General features: G+C 43.9%; 1 protein-coding gene across 2 annotated transcripts in view; it reads right to left on the bottom strand.

Moving 5' to 3' along the window:
- The window catches only part of LOC141127143 (cilia- and flagella-associated protein 337-like), a 238,643-nt gene that overhangs the window by 169,054 nt on the left and 45,687 nt on the right, over window positions 1-23,902 (bottom strand). For both annotated transcript variants that reach the window (XM_073613357.1, XM_073613358.1), the window contains exons 5-7: window positions 23,507-23,572; window positions 5,370-5,600; window positions 2,149-2,231 (exon numbers count right to left, since the gene is read on the bottom strand). In XM_073613357.1, coding sequence (XP_073469458.1) covers window positions 2,149-2,231; window positions 5,370-5,600; window positions 23,507-23,572 — 380 coding nt within the window. The remainder of the gene's footprint in view (window positions 1-2,148; window positions 2,232-5,369; window positions 5,601-23,506; window positions 23,573-23,902) is intronic.

A 23,902-nucleotide genomic window follows, 5' to 3' on the forward strand; every position in this document is an offset into this window, starting at 1 on the left:
TGAAGAGTACCGCCCTCTAACGGACAAAGCTTTTAAAAGGGAAACGCTATATAGGAAAAAAGGGGGTTTTGGTTGCTCTCTGCATGGGAAGAGAAGGAGAGTGCTGCTGAGGATGCAACGTTGCAACTTTTACCATCGTTTGTGGGAGCCCAGTTGGGGTTTCAAGGGATATGGACTTTGCTGCTAAATGGACTATTGGACTTTCTCACCTGTTAAGGAATGACCACCTCTTGGGGCACAAGGGAGCACTAGGGACACTAAAAGGGCACTTAGAGGACTTTGTACAGGAATGTGTACGGAAGATGTTTCTGAGAACTGTTTATTTGTTACATTTAATTACTTCAGTAAAAAAAACCTTATTATTAAGTCAATCGGCCTGGTCTGAAGTCACTAAAGGGGTGCATGCATGGCATATAAAAGGACTAGGGATTAAAACAGGGAATGAGAGGAGTGGAGGAAGGAGTTGTATCCATATATATTAGGTGGGAAGCTATCTAGGGGAAGCTGCAGAACCGTTGCTAATGACAACTGAAGCAGCACTAGTTGCACAAGGAACCAGCCAGAAAGGAAGTGGATGACATGGCCCAGGTGACGGGTGGCCTGGTACTACAAGAAAAACAGAAATGGAAGGCGCGCACACCTAGTGCATTGCCAATTAATAATAAGAAATTTTTGTATAAAACTGGGTACTCACAAAATGCAACTGACAAAAGGCCATAAACACAGTGCATGGACATGCACAGAACACGGGATACCCTGGTAGTAAAGGAGGTTATGAGCTTTGGTACCCCACATACTGGGTCTGATATCGCAGCACGGGGCACCCTAGGGACCCGGTCTGTATGTCCCAGTGAGATCAAGGACTGAGGGCTCGGGGCTTAAAGTGGATGTAAACCCAAATGTTTTTTTTTTTTTATGTCATAATGTAGAGCAGGGATAAGCAATTAGCGGACCTCCAGCTGTTGCAGAACTACAAGTCCCATGAGGCATAGGAAGACTCTGACAGCCACAAGCATGACACCCAGAGGCAGAGGCATGATGGGACTTGTAGTTTTCCAACAGCTGGAGGTCTGCTAATTGCATATCCCTGATGTAGAGTATAAGATTTTTTATCATTTGAGCCCAGTCTTGCCACAAAGAGTTAATCCATCTCTGAGCAATCCTCTTTTACTGTTCAGTGAGATAAATCTTGACAAACAGAGAAAAACTTTATCAAATCCTCCCCCTTGCTGTGAGTGACAGGTGATTTACATATCTCGTGCACTAGCCTAAGACATGCATTATTTTTTAATTCCCACCCCCACTCCTTTCTTCTGCTGCTCTGCCAGGATTGGATGTTCCACACCTCAGCATAATTGGGCATGCTGAAGTCATGTGGTTACTTTCCTGTCTTTTCACTGGATGTTAGAGATCATAGCAGAAGTTCAGTGTAAGAAATACACAGGAGAAAATGCATATTGACAAGGGGAGTGTAGAGGTGGGCGGGGAGTCTACTGACATCACGACTCCACCCACCGAGCTCCAGACAACAGACCCACCCACAGAATCTGCAGTTTTTCGGGTCTAATAACAGACAGAGGGGAGACATTTGACAGGTGAAGATACATGCAGGAGGCATGTATATCCTTATAGATAACCCCTATGGCTGTAGTTTAGAAAGGATGACATTGGGTTTACATCCACTTTAACAGACGCTTGTATGTCAAGTAAGAATAGTTTCTTGGTGTCCAAGAATATAGCAGGCCAAAGTCACTGGGAGTGGGGTGAATGGATTGGGAGCTGGTGGGGTTGGGTGCAAGCTTACCAGAACCAACCCAGAAATGCTGCATCAATGAATTGAGAATCTTTGTGGAGATGTGGAGCATAGGAGTGACTGTGCTGTGTTGGAGTCTAAAGAGTTAAGTAAACATAGGGAGTAGAGTCGCTTCTAAAAAGGGGTGCCACTTTAACGCTGTACCAGTGTGACTGACGTCCTCATCATTAAGTTCAGGCATTAGCGTTCACTACATCTAGACTCCCCAATTGGGCATGTTATGCCCCACCCACAAGCTAATTTTATGTAAAATAAAATATCTGCATTAAATGGTGTTTTTATATCTACCTGGAGTTCAGTTTTAACATACAACATAAACACAGATGAATACATACCCTGTTGCCAGGACTAATTTATTATACTGCACCATGATGGTGAAGTCTGTCACCCACTTAGCCAACTTTTTCACACTTTTCTCCTGCAATATAAGATGGAGCTGTGTGACAATACTGTTTTAAAAGGAAAAGGCACTTTTGTGTTAAAGAGTATCTTCAGTTCTAAAAAAAAGTGAAGAGTCAGCAGCTACAAATACTGGACACTTACCTGTCCAGGGATCCCAGTGTTGTCCTCACCTGGGCTGGTTCTTCGCCAGTCTTTGGGTCCCCGGCATATTTACTAAGGTAAGCCAGGTGTGACTCCTTGCAGCTTATCAGCTGGCTTCCCACTGCACATACGCAAGCTGCACTGTGCTGTATGTATGGTCCAGCAGCCTGTGACCAGTCCCAGGAGGTTGTGGACAGGGAAGTGTGGGAAGAGAACTTCCGCTTCAATCGGCTAGGTGGTTGGAGTGAAAGTGGGAGCAAGTACCTGCTATAACTAGGTACCCGTTCCTCGCACACACAAAAAAAAAACTTCCAAAAGTGGGAAAGGAGGTGTTAAAGTGGAACTTCCTTTTTAGGGTGAAGTTCTACTTTAATAACTGTGTATCAAAAATACTTTGATGCTTTAATATCAAATTCACCCAGATCCTCATAGAAATGCTAAATGCAATGTGTAATCTTCCAAGAAGCTTAACATGGTATACCCATACCGGGGTTAACCGCAGCCAGTGTGCGCAAGTTGTGCAACTTACCTGTCCCTTCCACCCACTTCCTCTATTCATAGAACTGGTAGTATTTTTTCCCAGAATGCAAAGTGTTCTGTGGTTGGAGGAGGTAAATCCTGTCATTCAATTGCACCCCCCCCCCCTATTCACAGAACACTGCATTCTGGTAAAAAAATACTACCAGTTCTATGAATAGAGGAAGGGGATAGAATAATATGAGTTTTATTAATAGAGGTAGAGGACAGAAGGGGAGGGGGGGGTGGCATTACTCTTTCACACGCACAGCAGTTGATGTTAAACCCCACATCGCCAAAAGATCAGCACTGTGAGGAAGACCTGGCGGCAGTGGAAAGAAGATTTCTACACTATGTAGCAGCCATCTGAACATGACACACACTTCATTACAGGTAAGTTATGTTCTGGTGCTGTAAATAAATAAATAAAATGTAACTAAACTTTAGCCTTAAAAAACAGAGGTTTGCTAAGTAAAAAAGCAGTATGTAACATGTAACTCTTTCAATGTTGCATACTCATTGCAGCATTCTATATAGGTAATAACTCAAGGCAATTACATGTTAGGCAGGCAGAAAATGTCTATAATATCAAGAGGTCTTACAGTATAGCTTTATGTTTAAAATGACACTAAACTAAAATGCCGATCAAGTATGTATGCTTAACTTTAAAAAAGTGCTGCCAGCATCCTTAAATCTCCAAATTCCTTGGTTTTTGATCTGACTTCCTGTTAGAGGGTGGCTACGTTCATTCTCCACAGCTTTATTTGAAAACAGAGTACAGGGCTATGAAAGTGGTAGTTAAGTCCATAGCTCCCAACTGTCCGGATTTCGAGGGACTGTCCCTGATTTGGAACAATGTCCCTCTGTCCCTCATTCCTCCTCATTGTCCCTCATTTTGATCTGATCTATATAGATGTATATAAAATGCACTATTTATCTATCAAAATGTGTTTCCCTGTGCTAAACCTTTCATTCAATTTCTAAATTGCTGCATTTGTAAATTTCAAAAGCCAATATAAAGGATTAGTAGAGGTAAAAAAAAAAAAAAACACTTGTGGGTTTAACTAAATAATTTTTTGGGGATTAATTCCCCTTTAAGGGGCATGGCAGGGGGCGTGTCCTATGGCTACATCTTTTTGCTAATAGGTGTCCCTCATTCCCATCTCAAAAAGTTGGGAGGAGTGGTTAGGTCCACTTTGTGATTTTTGCCTACAGGCATAGGCGTGAGCAGAGTGCGCCAGGTGTGCCCAGGCACACCCTAATCACTGTGTGTGGTGCGTGTGTGGTGCCGATTTCCCCTACTGCCCAGGCTTCCCCCTATGTTGCCCCCTCGTGTCGCGCCTCACAGTGCTGCTGGCTTCCCTCCTCTCCTCCCCCCCCCCCCCCCCCCCGGCTGCTGTGAGGATGTTTCAGGATGGAGAGCGGGGGAAGAGGCTAGTCAATATGTCATTTACCATCCCCTTCCTTTTCTAAATGAACATAGTGAACACACTTGCTCACTGTGTCCAGTCATAGCTGAAGCATAGTTTTACTTACTAAGTAAGTGTTTACTATGCTTTAGTTTGTGAATTAACAGGAAGCTGCTCTGCACAGAGCACTTCCCATCCATTCATTGTCCAGTGCAGCCGAGGCTTCAGAGAAAGGCATGTGTGTTTGAGCTTGGGGGTGCACACCCTAATGCAATAGGCTGCGCACACCTATGCCTACAGGTAAGCTTATAATAAAGCTTACCTGTATTTAAAATATCTCTTAAAGTGTAAGTTCACATTTACAGAAAAATCGGTAAGGTGAACTTACACAGGACGCCCTCCTCACCCCACCCCCAGTCCCGCGTACTTCCAGTGCAGCAATCCCCCATTCTGAGCCCTCCTATAGGCGTGTCATGGGTCCAGGGCTTAGAAATTCCCTCGGCATTCATGCATCTTCTTCCACGTTGACAGAACGGGCTACGCGGGTTCTAATTGGTCGGCGATGACCAATTAGAATGCTCTTAAACATCCCTCCTGACGGGTACGTTTTGGAGATGAAGCTGCAAGGATTTCTAAGCCCCGGACCTGTGACGCGGCTATAGTAGGGCCCAGAACAGGAGAACGGGTCAGTGGGACTGGGGCGGGGGTTACAGATTTTTCTGTAAAGGTGAACTTGCCCTTTAAACATGCACCGTTTAGGAGATATTCGCTCTTTTGACAGCCAGTGACATCACCAGTGCATGCTTTCTGAAGGAACGGCATACTTGTGCCATTCCTTCAGTGTGCTTCATGACTCTCATGTGCATGTGCGGGAATGACGGTTTATTACCGCTTTAGGTAGTGGATGTGTATAGATTGTTTTGAAGAATAAGGATATTGTTTAGTGTCACTTTAAGCTAATTTTATAATAAAGATACTGTACGTTTATATTTTATGTTCTGGGGTATAAAACATTTGTATTCTGATTTTAGACATTCCACCATGTTTCACTATATTTACCAAAAATAAAGCCAAGTGACAGAACTTACAAAAATAAATTTGTCCCGTTTCAGCTTGAGCTGTGTGGAGCAGAAGGAGATATGACCGTCTTCTCTGACTATTATCAAGGTCTTGTCTTGCATAGAGAAAACGCGCAGGATTGGATCGCCATGGAATGTTTCTTGTATGGTTGCTGGCAAATGAAAACAGATCTTTCTACGTCTCAGATAAGACTCTTCCAACTCTGAGTAATCCAATTGAAGGTAAGTGCAGAACTGTTCCTGAAACGGAGTTTTGGTGGTTAGCAGAATTTCCTTGCAGCACTGATATCCTGGGATTGGAACCCACAGATACAATATATGTATAGAGATTACATGTTCACTATATGTATGTGGTAGGGGAAAGAGACTCTCCACTCCATGGAACAGGGATAACTGTGTTCTTTGAGATGATGTACTTTGTAAGGCACTGCAGAATAAGGCTACATATACACGGCTAACCAGAGCTGCTGATAGTTTCCTGTGTTCAGAAGGCTAAGGCTCTGTATTGCGAATGGAATTGCTGCGGTTCTGCCTGCGATTCAAAATCGCGGGAAGCTTGTGCGATTCTATTACTTCGCTGTCACTTCTTTTGAGCGACAGCACCACACATTGCGATTTGCTGCGAACGCAGCGCGATTTATGGGGTGCCATTAAGATATAACAGCATCACACAAGCGTTTCGTGATTTTCGGCCAACGATGTCCTGGGGCCCTTTACTACGATCCCACAACGGCCCTTTCACATGTTCTGCAGTGAGCTCCCTCCCTACTGTATTGGGGCCCCCCAGGGTGGCAGAAAACAAGAGATATATGCCACCAGCATACCAAGAAAATATAAGGGTCCAAAGCGGTGGGAGAACTATCAGGGTTGCATAGGTTGTCTTGCCACCGGGCCCTGGTGTTCTGCCACTGTGGGGTTCCCCAGCCTCCTCTTGCTGTCCTGCCCCTGCTATTGACAGCGCTGGTCTGGCATCTCTTGGAATTTACAAGCTGGTTCTCCTGTCCTAAGGACGGGAGAAATCAGTCTGTTTTTTCAGTAACTGAGAGTCCTGGTGGAGTCCTTCCTGCAACTCGCTCTTCTCCCTGCCAATGAGGATGCAGGGGAAGGAGCAGATCGGGAGGCCGTGGTTGTGTGAGCACTCGCATTATGCAGTGTCAGCGAGCAGAGGGACGGGGGAGGAATCACCTGCAGGAGCTGACTGGAGACGCTCTCCCCCTCAATAGAGACTGTGTTACTCCAGCGGCGACCCGAGTAAGATGCGGCGCATCCGCTACGAATGCAAACAAAAAGACATTGCCTTTTTGTAAAAAAAAATAAATATTTTTTTTAATGGGGGGGCACATGGTGGGGCACAGCATAATGTTGGGGGGTCAGGGCCCCCTCTGCCCCCCCCAGGAACGCCATTGGTAAATCCCCAAAGACAGTATAAAGGAATAGTATAGTAGTGGTAAAAAAAAGCACCTGTGGGATTAACCAATAATTTTTTGTATAATTCTCCTTTAGGGTGGAGTGGCAGGGGGTGTGTCCTGTGCTTACATACTTTTGCTAATAGGTGTTCCTCGTTCCCATCTTAGAAAGTTGGGATGCATATGTAAATATGGTATATAATAATAATGATAAAAGAAGAAAGAGAAGATCTAATATTGTCATCATTTTACCTTATCTACCTTTAATCCATAAACCTGGAAATGTAGTTAGTCAGTCAGTAAGTTGGATGACAGCACTGAGAATTCACATAAGACCCCTTTCACGTGGCCATTCTGGCCGACCTTATCAGAAGGCCCTATTCATACCTATGGACAGGTGGGTGTAAATGGACTTGTGCCCATTTACATCAGTCTACCCCCAGATCAGCAGGGGATCTGTGAGCTAATCCACTGGTGATCAGAATGGAATCTCCCCATGTGAAAGGATCCTTAGGTGGTTCTTGGTGTACAAAAATAAAATGAACTGTCACACCTTCTTATTTGTAATACTATACTGAATCTTAGACTGACGCTAACTAGTGATGACTGAACAGACTCGGTTTTGATTCACAGACAGTTTTAAAAACTAAGAATTCTGGCCATTTGCAGGGCTGGATTTAGACCTGGGGAACTTGTGGGCTTAACCAATCTTTTTTTGTACAATTCTCCTTTAAGGGGGGCGTGGCAGGGTGTGTGTCGGGGTGTGTGTCCTATGCCTATATACATTTGCAGGGCCGGATTTAGACCTGGGGCACTTCAGGTTTGGAGGGCCCGCCATATGCAGGAATTAAAATACATGGCAATACATCACCAGATGTACACATCATAGTCCATTTATTGCATGTTGCTGGATTTTACAATTTATACATACAAAGAAAGGTTAAATGAGTTATATAGTATAGTATCTGAAGTAAATACATGTATACACAGGGCTGTTTTTCCCAGAGTATAGATGCAGGTAACCCTCGTCTCTGATTCCCATCTATGATTACCCTTGGCTCCGCCCCTACCCATTTCCCAGTACTTACCCTTTTAGAGAATACAGAACAAAGTATAACTTTGTGGTGCTAAGTAATTTGTATGGAATTTGTTAATGATAACAAGAAAAGCAGTAAAACTGATCCCCATGCAGCCATCAACAATAGATCCCCTGCAGCCAGAAACAGACCCACCGCAACAATAGAGCCCCCCCCCCCCAGCAACAATAGATCCCCAGCAACAGCAGACCCTCCACACCAATACACCCCCCAACAACAATAGGTTTATCCTAGCAACAATAGACCCCCCCGCAAAAAATAGATCTTCCCAGCAACAATAGACCCCCCCAACAATAGATCCACCCACAACAATTTACCTTCTAAGGAACAATAGAACCCCCCCCCACAACAGTAGATTCCTACTAGCAAAAACGGACCCCCCCACCAACAATAGACCCCCCCCCAAAAAAAACAATACCTCCTGCAGCAAAACACCCCCCCCCAGCAAAAATAGACCCTTCACCAGCTATAATAACTCTTCCAGTAGTCAGTATCAATAATACCTCCAGCAGGCAGCAGTCATAGACCCCTCCCTCAGCAATAGACCCATCCCACAACATTAGATCCCTTATAGCAACAATTGATACCCCTAGCAACATAAGACCCCTCACCAGCACAATAGATCCTCCACCAGCAACAACAGACCACCCCAGTAGCAATAAATCCACCCCCCCCCCCTCAGCGACAAAAGCACCCCTTGCCATTGCAGGGTGGATAAAAAGCTGGCATTTCACTTTAAAGGATATGTAAATGTTCGGTTTAAAAAAAACAAACAAACATGTCATACTTACCTCTGCTGTGCAATTGATTTTGCAGTGGCCCCGATCCTCCTCTTCTGGGGTCCCTCAGCAGCGCTCCTGGCTTCTCCTCTTCTCGAGTGCCCGCCGGAGAAGCGCTCTCCCTCGGGGCACCTGCTATTAACCTATCCAATCAGGACCCGAGACACCGACTGGAGCCGGTGTGCTCATCCCCGGCACAGGAACGATCGGGCTCAGGTAAGTAAAAGGGGGGCTCTGGGGGGGCTGGTGCACTACAAGAGGTTTTTTATCTCAATACATAGAATGCATTGAGGTGAAAAACCGCGAGGGTTTACAACCCCTTTAATTTGATATTATATCTTGCTAAAGAGAAAGCCTTTTCCAGTGGCGGCTTCATACTGCGTTCTGCAGTTCACATATAATGATGTGTTTTCTGTTTAATTTGGAGCCATGTGAACATTTTGGCTCTAATCACCTGTTTGCTGGGAGATGTGACAGCACGATGGAAAAGCTAGTTACACCTCCCGCTGATTCGTATTGATTTGAGGATAGGTTTGTGAGAAGTCCATATCTGCACAAACTGGAAAACAGGATCTTCTGCCGAATAATGATGTGAACTGCTGGTTGATGTGCTTATCTCAGGGGAATAGCGTTCCCCCCAAAATATCCAACTTGCCAGTATCCTTTACACCTTAATGACCCCCCGCCAAAAAGGTTTCTGCAGAGAAATCCATTGTCTGATCCTACATGAATCAGGACTGCTCGATATTGATTATTTACTGTTGGTGCGAATCTGTATCCTAGCGTTTTCACAGCACCTCTTCTCACCCTAATTTCTGATGATTAGTCTCAATAAAGTGAGGCACTCAGAAAAAGATTTGCTTTGCCACCAAATGAAAAAAGTTAAACAGACATTAAAGTATCAGCTACACTGCACTAATAGAAAAACTTTAGGCAACTGACTTTGCCTAGACTGAGGTGCTGTCATCAGTCTTCTGCAGGTGGGGGAAGCATTTCCTCAGTCTTCCCTTCCCTTGTGATCAGACTGCAACGTGGTAAGTGAGTGGCTGCAGCAGGAGGTGAGTATGTGTTACACTGGTATTAACCTCAAAAGCAAACTTGTATTAAATTACAGCTTACCGATTCTTAGATGTAATGGATGCATTTGTTTTCCTTTTTAGGCTTTCTGTTATTTTCACCTGGTGATCCAGCCAGTGAATCTGTTGTTGAGGTGTCACAGGTTCTTTTTCTTCTAGTTCAGCTTCGGTTGTTGAGGGTCCTTACTGCTTCATATAAAATTGTTCAAATAGTGAAACGTGAGAGCCATTCGGAGCCTGTACTGTGGGCACAGGCTGGCATGATGGCCTGGATTCACAGGAAGTGAGTTAGTTGAAGTTAGACATCATTTGACTCAGAAGAGGACCAGGGACAAGACAATGGTGAGCCTGATACTGATAAAGGCAACACTGGAGAAGAGGTGAATGTTGCAGTAAACAATTATTTTTTATTTTAAAAAGAAGATCCTTTAAGTGCTGTAATTTGCAAGGTGGGGCCTCCATAGGTTGAACTTGTTTTAGCAGCACATCCCACAAATACTCGATTGGACTAAGAGCTAGAGAATATAGAGGCCAAATCAACGCCTCAAGCTCATTCTTGTGTTCCTTAAACCATTCCAGAGTCCATCAAACCAGGGCACCTTCTTCCATGGTCCAGTTCTGATGCTCCTGTTTCCATTGTAGACAATTTTGGCTGCAGACACGAGTCAGCATGGGCACCCTGACCGGTCTGTGGCTACACACGACACCTAACAGGTTATCACATTAATTAACCGCTTGACCACTGGGCACTTAAACCCCCTTCCTAACAAGACCAATTTTCAGCTTTCGGTGCTCTCACATTTTGAATGACAATTACTCAGTCATGCAACACTGTACCCATATGAAATTGTCCTTTTTTTCACACAAATAGAGCTTTCTTTTGGTGGTATTTAATCACCGTTGGGTTTTTTATTTTTTGTGCTATAAAAGAAAAAAGACTGAAAATTTGGTAAAAAAATGAATTTTTCTTTGTTTCTGTTATAAAATGTAGCAAATTAGTAATTTTTCTTCGTAAATTTTGGCCAAAATTTATACTGCTACATATCTTTGGTAAAAAAATAAGTACAACTTGGTGTATATTATTTGGTCTTTGTGAATGTTAGAGAGTCCAAAAGCTATGGTGCCAATATCTGACAATTGATCACACCTGAAGTACTGACGGCCTATCTAATTTCTTGAGACCCTAACATGCCAGAAAAGTACAAATACCCCCCAAATGACCCCTTTTTGGAAAGAAGACATTCCAAGGTATTTGAAAAGATGCATGGTGAGTTTTTTGAAATTGTCATTTTTTCCCACAATTCTTTGCAAAATCAAGATTTTTTTTTCTTTCTTTTTTTCACAAAATTGTCATATTAGAAGGTTATTTCTCACACACAACATATGCATACCACAAATTACACCCCAAAACACATTCTGCTATTACTCCTGAGTACGGCGATACCACATGTGTGAGACTTTTACACAGCGTGACCACATACACAGAGGCCCAACATGCAGGGAGCACCTCCAGGCGTTCTGGAGCACCAAGGCCAATTCTTATATTTCTCTCCTACATGTAAAAATCATCATTTATTTGCTAGAAAATTACATAGAACCCCAAAACATTATATATATATATTTTTTTTTAGCAAAGACCCTAGAGAATACAATGGCGGTTGTTGCAACTTTCTCGCACGGTATTTGTGCAGCAATTTTTCGAACGCGTTTTTTTTTTTTTTTTTAAACAGTTTTGTGCTTTAAAAAAAAACAAAACAGTAAAGTTAGCCCAATATTTTTGCATAATGTGAAAGATGAAGTTACGCCGAGTAAATAGATACCTAACATGTCACCCAAAATTGCACACGCTCGTGGAATGGTGCCAAACTTCGCTACTTAAAAATCTCCATAGGTGACGCTTTAAAAATTTTTACTGGTTACATGTTTTGAGTTACAGAGGAGGTCTAGGGCCAAAATTATTGCTCTCACTCCGACGTTCGCAGTGATACCTCACATGTGTGGTTTGAATACCGTTTTCATATGTGGGCGTGACTTACATATGCGTTCGCTTCTGCATGCGAGCACACAGACAGGGGCGCTTTAAATTTAAAAAAATTTTTTTTTATTGTTCATTTTACTTTATTTATTTTACTTTGACACTTTTTTCCCCAAAAAAAAAAATTTTGATCACTTTTATTCCTATTACAAGGAATGTAAACATCCCTTGTAATAGGAATATGGCATGACAGGTCCTCTTTACAGTGAGATATGGGGTCAATAAGACCCCACATCTCACCTCTAGGCTGGGAAGCCTGAGATAAAAAAAAAACGATCCTGGCTTCGATCGTAGCGGTGAATCGGTAGAAGCACCGGAGGGTGGCGGGAAGGGGGGGCATCCCCTCTCGCCTCCCATAAGAATGATCAAGCAGTGGAACAGCCACTATGATCATTCTTATGGTGTAGGGAATCGCCGGCTGAAAAAGCTGATATCTGAATGATGCCTGTAGCTGCAGGCATCATTTAGATATCCCCGCACAAAGTCAAGGACGTCATATGACAGCGGGCGGGAACTGGTTACAAATTGCAGAGTGTTGCGGGGTATTGTGGAGTATTGCGGGGTATTGCAGAGTATTGCAGAGTATTGCGGGGTATTGTGGAGTATTGCGGGGTATTGCAGAGTATTGCAGAGTATTGCGGGGTATTGCAGGTTAGTGCAGGGTATTGCAGAGTATTGCAGGGTATTGCAGAGTATTGCGGGATATTGTGGGGTATATTGCAGAGTATTGCAGGGTATATTGCAGAGTATATTGCAGAGTATTTTCTGGGTATATTGCAGAGTATATTGTAGGGTATATTGCAGAGTATATTGCAGGGTATATTGCTGGGTATATTGCAGAGTATTGCAGGGTATATTGCAGGGTATATTACAGAGTATTTTGCAGAGTATTGCTGGGTATATTGCAGGGTATATTGCAGAGTATATTGCAGAGTATATTGCAGGGTATATTGCAGGGTATATTGCAGGGTATATTGCAGAGTATTGCAGGGTATATTGCAGGGTATATTGCAGGGTATTTTGAAGAGTATTGTAGGGTATATTGCAGAGTATATTGCAGAGTATTGCAGGGTATATTGCAGAGTATATTGCAGAGTATTGCTGGGTATATTGCAGAGTATATTGCAGAGTATTGCTGGGTATATTGCAGAGTATATTGCAGAGTATATTGCAGAGTATATTGCAGAGTATATTGCAGGGATGGCTGAGCATGGAGGGATGGATGGATGTGACTGGATGTGAATTGTCACTGAGCAGCGCTGTGGGCACTAGACATCCAGCCCACAGCGGTGCTGCCATCCATCCATCCCCCCTCTCCCCTCGCACTGTACCGATCGGTACACAGAGGGGAGGGAGGAACCGGCGCCATGATGCCGGTCTGTTTACATGTGATCGCTCCGTCATTTGACGGAGCGATCACATGGTAAACGGCCGCGATCAGTGGCCGTTTACCGTGATCCGTGATGCGCCGGGTCCTCTGGACCCGGCGGTCACGGAAGTTCTCGGGTGCGCGCCCCAGGGGGCGCACGAGAGCAGGATGGATGTCCACCCAGAACTAGCCGACCGGGCTGCAGCCTTCTTTCGGCTATGGCCCGGTCGGCAAGTGGTTAAAGTTATACTAAAGTCTCGTTTTTTTTTTCTTTAAAAATAATAAACATGTTACACTTACCTACTCTGTGCAGTGGTTTTGCACAGAGAAGCCGAGATCCTCCTCTTTTCAAGTCCTCCTTCGATGCTCTTGGCCCCTTCCTCCCGTCGAGTGTTCCCATAGCAAGCAGCTTGCTGTGGGGGCACACGAGCCGCAGCTCCGTGTGTCCATTCAGACACAGAGCCGTGGTTCAGCCTTGCCCCTCTCTCTCCTGATTGGCTAACTGACTTTGACAGCAGCGGGAGGCAATGGCGCCGCTGCTGTGTCTCAGCCAGTCAGGAGGGATAGTCCCGGATGCCCGAGGCACTTGTGCACATCGCTGGACAGAGATGGGGCTCAGGTAAGTACAGTGTTAGGGGGCTGAGGGGGGTTGCTACACACAGGAGATTTTTTATCTTAAAGCATAGAATGCATTCAAATAAAAAAAACCTTCTGCCTTTACAACCACTTTAACCACTTGCCGACCACCTCACGCAGACATACTGTGGCAGGTCGGCTCTCCTGTGCAAGGAGGATAGCGGGTCTGCATCCGCCACGGGATCGTGCCTGCGGACTCGATGTCTGCCGGCGACCCGCGATCGCGGTGAGGAGAGGGAGAACGGGGAACCGCCTATGTAAACAAGGCGATTCCCCATTCTGCCGATTGACATGACAGAGATCTACTGTTCCAGGAAGCCCGCCCCCCTACAGTTAGAACACTCTGAGGGAATGAGGGAACACACTTAACCAACTGATCGCCCCCTAGTGTTAAACCCTTCCCTGCCAGTGTCATTTTTACATTGATAAGTGTATTTTTATAGCACTGATCAATGTAATAATGTCACTGGTCCCCAAAAAGTGTAATTCTGGGTCAGATTTTTACGCCACAATGTTGCAGTCCCGCTAAAAATCGCAGATCGCTGCCAATACCAATAAAAACAATTTTTTAAAAATGGCCTGGTCATTAAGGGGCAAATCCTTCCAGGGCTGAAGTGATTAAACACATGCTCAATACACTCTAATGCCCCGTACACACGGTCGGACTTTGTTCGGACATTCCGACAACAAAATCCTAGGATTTTTTCCGACGGATGCTGGCTCAAACTTGTCTTGCATACACACGGTCACACAAAGTTGTCGGAAAATCCGATCGTTCTAAACGCGGTGACGTAAAACACGTACGTCGGGACTATAAACGGGGCAGTGGCCAATAGCTTTCATCTCTTTATTTATTCTGAGCATGCGTGGCACTTTGTCCGTCGGATTTGTGTACACACGATCGGAATTTCCGACAACGGATTTTGTTGTCGGAAAATTTTATCTCTTGCTCTCAAACTTTGTGTGTCGGAAAATCCGATGGAAAATGTCCGATGGAGCCCACACACGGCCGGAATTTCGGACAACACGCTCCGATCTGACATTTTCTATCGGAAAATCCGACCATGTGTACAGGGCATAATGGTGTTGTGTCTATTGACCTGTGGGCAAATCAACTGGCTCCAGACTCTTCCAAAGAGAAGATGCAGATGAACATGCCTGTATAAATTCTGCTTTGTTCAAGCAGCCAGAGATAAAGATGACAACACCTAACAAGCTGTCACATTTATTAAACACGTCATCTATACACTCTGAAGGACGTGGTTTACACTCACCCCGTGAAGGAGTTCTATATTCTGGCAATGAGCAATCTAATGGCCTTCCCAGGCAAAATATTCCTCTTCAGACTCTTCCAAAGAGGAAGATGTGGATGAACTGACTTTAAGAATATCGCTTTGTTTAAGTAGTCGATTAATAATATTACAAGGACCAAAAGGTTGTCACATTTCATTAGGCACATAGTCAAGACGCTCTAAAGCAGTTGTTTCCACTCAACCTGTGCAGGGATTATCTGTTCTGGCAACATCCAGTTTTCCTTCCAGAACCAGTCAACTAGTTTCTGAGCCTCCCCAGGCAAATCAACCCTTGGCTCTTCCGAAGAAGATGCGAATGAGGATGACCTTTGCCCAGTTTTTGATCACTCCCTTTGTAAGGCTGGTGAGATGCCTTGAGATAGAAGAAAAGCAGTGGAAGTATTTCAATTGCCTCCAAAAGACGGCTTTGCAATTTCTCCATGGTGACTTTTAGTCGATGTGTCCCTTACAGGATTGGCCAGTTAGATGACTTTACTTTTAGGAGATGTTATATCCTTCAAGGAAAAGGAAATGCTCATTCACTGCTTTGCTCATTGAAGATGAAGCTTAAATTGGCAGCAAAGATCTGTGATTGTGGTTAGCCTGGCTTCCTGCCTCAAGATAAATGTCTGTTGAGGTAAAGGGGACTGCAGTTAGGTTCGCTGTCACTCCAGATAGGTTCGCTTTGCAGTCCAGGCTGGGAATCCTGGAAAAACTAGAAAGCCAACACATCATGCAAGAAGTCACCAAAAATCTCTAAGGAAGGATGCTTCCTTGTACATGTCTATCCATACACGTCTTAAGGCAGCTTGACTGCTCTTCTTTCCACATGGCTACAGCCTGGAACTTGAATGCTTGGGCCCTCAGGACAAGCACATCAGGCCATATTTGAAAGGTCATTCATCCTTCTAGTCTGAGATCCTGCGAAAAGAGTTCCCTGCTCCAGCAACTGGGAACGATAATTCCAATCCCAGGAGATCACGTTATACAGGTGTTTGGATGGTTGGTGAATAAAGAACAGGGTCACCTGACCCCTGCACAGTCCCTGTGTAATTAGGAACCCAACTTATTATGGTTCAGAAGTATGCCTTTTTCTGCTGCTAAAGAACAGACCAGTGATAAGGTGCTGAATTGGCCTGGTGCTCCTTTCTTTACCTTTCAGTGCCTGCATGCCTGATGATTATTGGAACCATGGTCTCTCCTGTCCCTGTATTAAGTCAGCTTTGTGCTTGCTTTTTGTCACTTTGCAGTAGGTTCTTCAGTCTTGATGAGGCTGGAAAACGTGACAGTGGTGTACTACATTACGGAAAGTCGGAATCTGTAGCCTTAGTCTTCTGAGAAGTAGAGTTGACCAGAGCTGAGAGGAGTCTTTTCAATATTTTATCAAACTACATGACAAGGATTTAGAACTTCCAGGAGGACTCCAGGTTCTGTATCCCTTTTGGGCAACAAGTGGTCTCCACATCCAGGCTTCAAGTGGATTCTGTTTCTGCACAGGATTCCAGGCTTAGGTCTTCTCCAATGTCTCTGGGGTAAATACCTCACACTCATCCTATTCCTTAATGGGGTATTGCATTTTATGCTCCAGGGAAAGCCAAGACTTAATGAAATCTAGTACTTGCTCTCAACGCCTTGCTACATACAGATGGGTTCACTTTCGGTCCAGTTAACGTAACAGTGATCCATGAAAACAGCCTCTTTATTGGCTATCACCTCCTGCCAGGAGATTTGCAGAGATCAGGAAGTTAAGCTACAAAGAACCCCTTCTCTGTTCTGCTTAGTTCGAGTATTGTTCTCCCGATAAACTTAGGATGACCAGTACCATTCGCAGGATGTTAGACTACTTCTAGCTTACTCAAAAAGCTTTGGCTTCATTAGAAATTTAGGCTCTTTGTAACTTCTTTTGGCAAAGTCAGAGGGAAGAAAACATCATTCAGATTTATCGCTGGATAGACGGCTAAGGTTTGTCTCTTATGGAAGTGATGGTAACATGCTGATCCAGAAGCCATAATGTGCTGGTGAGTGATATATGCTTTAAATTGTGTTGTCACCAGTTTCTAGCTGGTAATTGCTACAGCATCCATTTGCTATTGGCCATTTCCAGGATCATGTGGGACGATGTGGTCCTCCACTAATATCTTTATGACTGTGGAGGCAAGCTAGCATCCTTATTCAGTTATTTTTTGGTGTTAAAGTTTGTTAGCTAAAGCATCCCACCTTGATTTGGACCTAGTTATCTAGTCTAGTTTGGATCTGTGTGCTGCCATGGAGTTAGTCAGGAAATTGGAAAATAGTTTTAAAAATCTTAGCGCAGTTTTCCTTTCCTGAATAACTCCATGACAGCAAAGGGCCATTTACAGTCATTGAATAGTCTAGTTAATGGAATATGTAGACTGGATCAGCTTCAAAATTTATGAGGTAGGGGGTCCTATGAGGTAGGAGTAAGGACGGGGCTTACCCATCTGTGTGCTGCCATGGAGTTAATCAGGAAAGGAGAATTGACATATTTGATACAAAGTATTTGATAACAGTTTTTAGTTTTTCTAGTGCAGACATTTTCTTTTACAGTATTTTATATTTACCTAGCTGATAAAATAAAACACATGCATTTTACTTAAAACCCCGAACATTAAAAATTAAGGTATATTAAAAAAAACAGTAGACAGTCTCCTTTATTACATTTTGTACTGCAGGGAAACGAAACATAGGGAGGTCAATGTTAACACATTTAGGAAACATGCATAACTTACACTATAAGCAGATAAGCTCTCATTAGTAACCAGAAAACTCTATTTTACACTCTCTGTAGCAAACTTTTCTTCAGATCAATAAAAATCAGGGAGAGATTTAACTATCTTCTGCATCGTTTTGTCACATCTCCCAGCAAAGAGGCGATTATAGCCGAAGCATTCACACTGCTCCAAATTAAACAGACAGATCATTATGTGTGAACGCCAGAATGCACTACAAGGCTGTCACTGCAATGCTTTCTTTTTGGCAAGATATAATCTTGCTGGAAAGAGATACTTGTCTGGATAATTAAAAGTGTAAAAGTGAAGGGGCTCCACATATTATCAAGGCAATTCTAAGAGAGGACATATTTAATGGACTATTTCAATCCTTAAAATGAGGTCATGACTGTAATAGGAATCGTTTTTCTTTTGCTCTGTAAGAATATCTGTATTTAGCTTAAAGCAGAACTTAAAATAAAACTATTTAAAAAGTTTGTTCGCAAGAAGTTCATAAATATACTTGCTAAGGTAGCCTGAATAGTTTCTTAAAGCGTAACTCCACTTTTGTTGAGAAAAAACATTTCCCTCTGGAATGTACATGTAACTGTACATTGCAAGGATTATAGCAACCTTCGTTGCAGATTCCTACCTTTTGTCATTCTAAAGAAATCCATGTGTGTTTGTCTCTGCCTCTGTTCTGAGTGGGTCTAATTGGAGTTGTTTCTTAATTAACTGTCAGGAGTGCAGCTGCAGGGCTCTAATGAGGAAATCTGCTGGGCCTGCATCCCTTTTAGATGTGTTCCTATTGAAAGTATCTCTCCAAAAATGAACTTTTTGTTGCAGGGGATGCCTGAAATCTGACTTGTATCTTAGTGCAGACTTCTGGGAAAATTGGTGAGCCAATCACACAAGCAGGAAATGATGCTTCTGGGGAGTGGTCAGTAAACATTCTATACAGGGCTTTTTTTCTCAGATAATAGGTGCAGGAACTCCCTCCTTCCAAGTCACCTCTTGTGTCCACCCCCTACCGACCTCCGAGCACCATTCCTTGGTTCCACTCCCTACCCACCTCCGAGTACCATTCTTTGGTTCCACCCCCTACCCACCTCCGAGCACCATTCCTTGATTCCACCCCCTACCCACCTCCAAGCACCATTCCTTAGTTCCACTCCCCACCCACCTCCGAGCACCATTCCTTGGTTCCACCCCCTACCCACCTCTCAGTAATGGATACAGAACCAAGTATAAATTTGTGGTGCTAAGTAATTTGTATGTAATTTGTTAATGATAGGAAGTAAAATAGATCCCCTGTAGCCAGCAACAATGGAGCACCCCCAGCAACAATAGACTCTGAACAGCTAGCAACAATAGACCCTTCCCCCTTAACAGTAGATGTCTCCCAGAAACAACTGTGTCCCAGTAGCATAAGAGTCCCCCAGCAACAATAGATCACCCACCAGCGACAACTGACCTCCCCAGCAACAATAGACCCTCCCCTTGTAAAAATATATCCCCTCCAGCAACAATAGATCCCCCAGCAGCCACCCCAGCACCCCTTGCCATTACATACATTCAGAGCTGGAGGTGCCGGAACTGCGTTCCTGCTGAAAAAAAGCCCTGATTCTATATACAGGAAACCTCCAGGTAGCCATATTGCAATGCATTCTTAGAAAATTACAGTGGCTGCAGATTGAAAAGGAAAGGTAATTTTTAATAACATTCAATTACAATATGATTAGTGTCGCAATTATATGCGCTATATTATTTTTTCTTTATTTGCTATTTTTTCCCCCACGAAAGTGGAGTTACCCTTTAAAGAGGAAGTAAACATCCTCTGCTGACATTTACATATAGGAAAGCCTATAATAAGGCTTACCTTTAGGTAGTGTAAATAACTCCTAAACGTGCATCATTTAGGAGATATTTACTTTACATACAGCCAGTGACATTACTGGCGCATGCGCTCTGAAAGAACGAGCACCGGTGCCATTCCTTCCAATCCCTGTGCCGTGAACGGCAGCTCCAGCCACAGAGCCGGAGCCCGCAAACCCGGAAGCAAGACGGGTGAAAATGGAAGCGGCTGCAGCGGCAACATTGCGGCGCTGGAACAGCTTTGTTTTAAGGTAAGTTTCACATAATGTGCTAGTATGCAATGCAGGAAGAAAGATGCAGGAAGAAAAAAAAACGCCCAGCGGTACACAACCGCTTTAAAGCATTAATGTTACAGACACTTTCTAATACAGGTATAACTATGCAGGCACCAGTGCCAGGACAAGGCCATCTAGAGCCCAGGGCAAACATACCAAACTGTGCTCCCCTAAGATGTATGAGCATTATGTGTCAGCAAACCCCCCCAAAGAAAACAAATTGAGCACTAATCTGCATGCTTACCCCAGAAGCATAAACTCCCCCTCCTCCCAGTACAAATCCACCCCCTGCTGAAATCACGCCTCTCAGCATAAATCTTTGTTCCCATCCCCCCAGCTCAATTGCCCCCCCCCCCAAAAAAAAATTCACCCTTTCTAGCACAAATCCTCTACTTCTAAAATCCCCCCTCTTAGCACAAATCTTCTTCCCTCCATCCCCCTCCCTACATAAATCCCCCTGAATCACTACTCTTAGCACACCCCTCTCCTAGAACAATACTTACCTCCTCCCACCTCCAAATTCCCCCTTATAACACATATCTCCCCTCCCCAATCTCCTTATGCCCCCCACCTCACCTGATACCACAGTGCCCAGGCCAATTGCCTGCTCCTGCCTAGGGCAAACATGCTAAACTGCCCCCCCCCCCAATGCATGAGCATTATGTGTCAGCAAATATCCCCTCCCCCCAAAAAACATTTAGTACTGATCAGCATGCTTACCCCCTAATCATAAATTCCCCTCCTCCCAGTATAAATCCGGCCCCCTGCTGTAATCCACCCTCTTGGCACACATTTTTGCCCCCCCCCCCCCATCCCCAAAATCCCCCTAGCTCAAATGACCTCCCCACAAAAAAAAATTCACTCTTGCTAGCACATATCCTCTACCCCTAAAATCCTCCCCTAGCAAAAAACTTCTCCCCCCCATCCCTCCTCCCTACACAAATCCCCCTAAATCACCACTCTTAGCACCCTCTCCCCTCCTAGAACAATACTTACCCCCTGCCGCAGCCCAAATTCCCCCTTCCTACACAAATCCCCTCTCCCTAATCTCCTTGTGCCCCCCCCTCACATGATACCACATGTAACCATGTATCTCTTCTTCCTGATAGTGGGGGGGCGGGGTTACAGGACACAGTGCGGGCACACAGTGTGCCTGTATTCCATAGTCTGTTCAGAATCAGGCAAGATGCAGGCTGTGCTAGAGCAGGGGGCAAGTTCAAGAGGTAGACTGGGATTGGGGGGGGGGGAATGTGCCAGAGGTAGGCTGTAACTGGTCAGGGGATGTGGTGGCTGAAAATGCTACCCAATACAGGCATGTAATGTGTTTGCACAGTGCCCTGTGCCTCTGAATGGCCAACCACAGGATCAACATCTGGGGGTCAGTTTAGAACAAAGAAGCTGTTGGTAGGATCAACCAGGTACTTCAGATGGAAAAAGTAGATAAAAATGATTTATGAAAAGTAACATGTAAAGAATGACTATGATTTATAAAATACACATACAGTATGTGAACACACATAGAAAAAAAATATGTAGGGTAACATTTTAACCCTTTGAAATGTTGAAACAGTCTTTTGTGTTAACTAGCTGGAGATTGTTTTGGGGAAGCTTTGTATTGCATTGTGTATTGCCGATTCCCTTTTTGCTGGTTTTAAATGTGTTCACCTTTACATCACTGTTCCAAAAAAATAATAACCCATGCACTCCAGCTTCTCTAGTATATTAAAAAGCAGTCCTCAGGTTTAAAAAAAATGCCTAATTTTGTCACTCTGCAACACGATACAAAACAGTTTTTTTTTTAATGCTTTCATTGTATTGCCATAGCAAAGAGATCATTTACTGCATGCAGTTTTTTGTAACTTAAAGTTTTGCCTTACATTGATTGTAAATGTTATAAAAAAAAAAACAAAAACATGGTTTTGCACTTAGCTTTTCTGATCCTCCTCTTCTCGGGTCCCCCACGGGCGCTCTTGGCTCCTCCTTTTCTCAGTGTGCCATCATAGGAAGCTGTTTCCTATGGTGGCAAACCTGCAGGCTTGATCCCAAGCTGAGCTGTCTGCGTCCATTGACAGAGACAGTGTGGCTTTGCCCCGCCTCCCACTACCTCATCACAGGATTCGATTGACAGCGGTAGAAGCCAATGGCTCCTGCTGCTATCCATCTGCCCTGTGAGGAGGGAGAGAGCCGCTGTTCTTTAGCACACAGAAAAATTATACTCCATAGTATTGCTCTTCGCTTCTTCCCCAAGGGCTGCTGGGCCAGCACAGACAGTAGATAGACATTCCCAGAGTAAAGGACTATGATGTGACAGGAGGGGAGGGGGAACTGTGGCTGAGCTGGGGAATCGACTCTTCCTGGAGGCGCCAAATTCCCTAGCAAGGCACATTGCAGGTAAATAAAATTATTTTTATGGAAAGGAAAAATTCTGCAAGTAAACATTTAAAGTACTTCATTTTTGTGTGCTTTTACCAACATTTTTTAAAGTTGGTAATAGGGTCTCTTTAATTCTTTTACTTCAGCAATAAACCTCACAGAACCCAAAGCTCCCCCCAGTGGTTAATCTGCAAATTACACTTTCCGGCTAATTGTGAAAATTGAACGCTTGCCTAATTACTCTAGTGATAGTTGCAGTTAAAGAATGCATTATAATTAACTAAAGAAAACCTAAAAATTAAAATCACCACAATTTCTTTTGCCAAGAAATACAACCACCTTCCTGTGCAGAGAAAATAACAGATAATTCCCTATGGTTTGCGCAAGATGCATTTGTTCAGTAGTATATAATTAAATAAGTAATATTTTCTGTGTCACGTCATACAAAAGCTGATTAATAGAGTAGAGGGTGCGGCAATGAAGTGGAAGAAAGGCCTGATACTGTCTATTATTAAAAATGTTTCCTCCCCTGTCGTCCTGCCTGTATTCTCACCTATTTTTAATTCCAGTCACATGATCCTGAAGCTCTGGCTCCCCTGTGTCTGTAAGCAGCTGCTGCAGGGGAGAGGAGACAACGGCTGGCTAGATGGATGATGTCACGACTCCCAGAATACCCAGCCGTTGTTGAGTGCTTCCTGAACCAGAACTGCAGGATCATGTGACCAGACCAGAGTGGGTTAAAACAGGTAAGTAGACAGATCGTTTTTATACCGTTTAGGCAGGATAGGTAAGAGAAGAGGGGCAGGGAACATTTTTTAAAATAGTTATAGTTAGGGTTTTCTTCCACTTTAATCATTATTGGACATTTTTTATTGCATTAAGACTGCCAAAGGCTTTTCCTTGGGTGCTCAACCTGTGGCCCTCCAGCTGTTTCAAAACTGCAAGTCCTCTGCCTTTAGGAGTCATGCTTGTAACTGTCAGCCTTGCAATGCCTCATGGGACTTGTAGTTTCACAACCACTGGGGGGCCACAGGTTGAGCACCCTTGCGTTGTGTGAATCATATGTGCTGTTCATACTCACTGAAGAAGGATAAAATAAGTTGTGTTTCCTGCCTTCTGCCACTTTTGGAGAATCGGAATTAATAAAAGGACTACCCAAGTTGTATAATTCCTTATCAGGTTTAGAAAGGTATGCAATACTTACCCACTGAATCTTCCCTGTTGCAGTAAAATCTATTTTCATAAACAGCTTTTCAATCTGCTCGTCATTCTGAAATAGAAATAATTAAATTTATACAAATTGAAAAAATACCTGTATTATTTAGCATGATGTGGAGTCTTACATCGTTCTGCACTATTTTCCCACACCCACTCTCTGCTTGAAGCCTGAAAAGGAAATTGTACAAAATATGCAGCAGGGAATTATGAGGAAAAAAACAGGTAAAGTGGAACTATGACAGGTAAAGTCAAAATAAAAAAAAAAAATGCATATATAATGCAGTCTGTCGATAGCATTAACCGCTTCAGCCGTGGAAGATTTTACCCCCTTCCTGACCAAAGCACTTTTTGCGATTCGGCACTGCGTCGCCAATTGCGCGGT

This window comes from Aquarana catesbeiana, linkage group LG02 (assembly GCF_042186555.1).
Source record: "Aquarana catesbeiana isolate 2022-GZ linkage group LG02, ASM4218655v1, whole genome shotgun sequence".
Taxonomy (NCBI): Eukaryota; Metazoa; Chordata; class Amphibia; order Anura; family Ranidae; genus Aquarana; species Aquarana catesbeiana.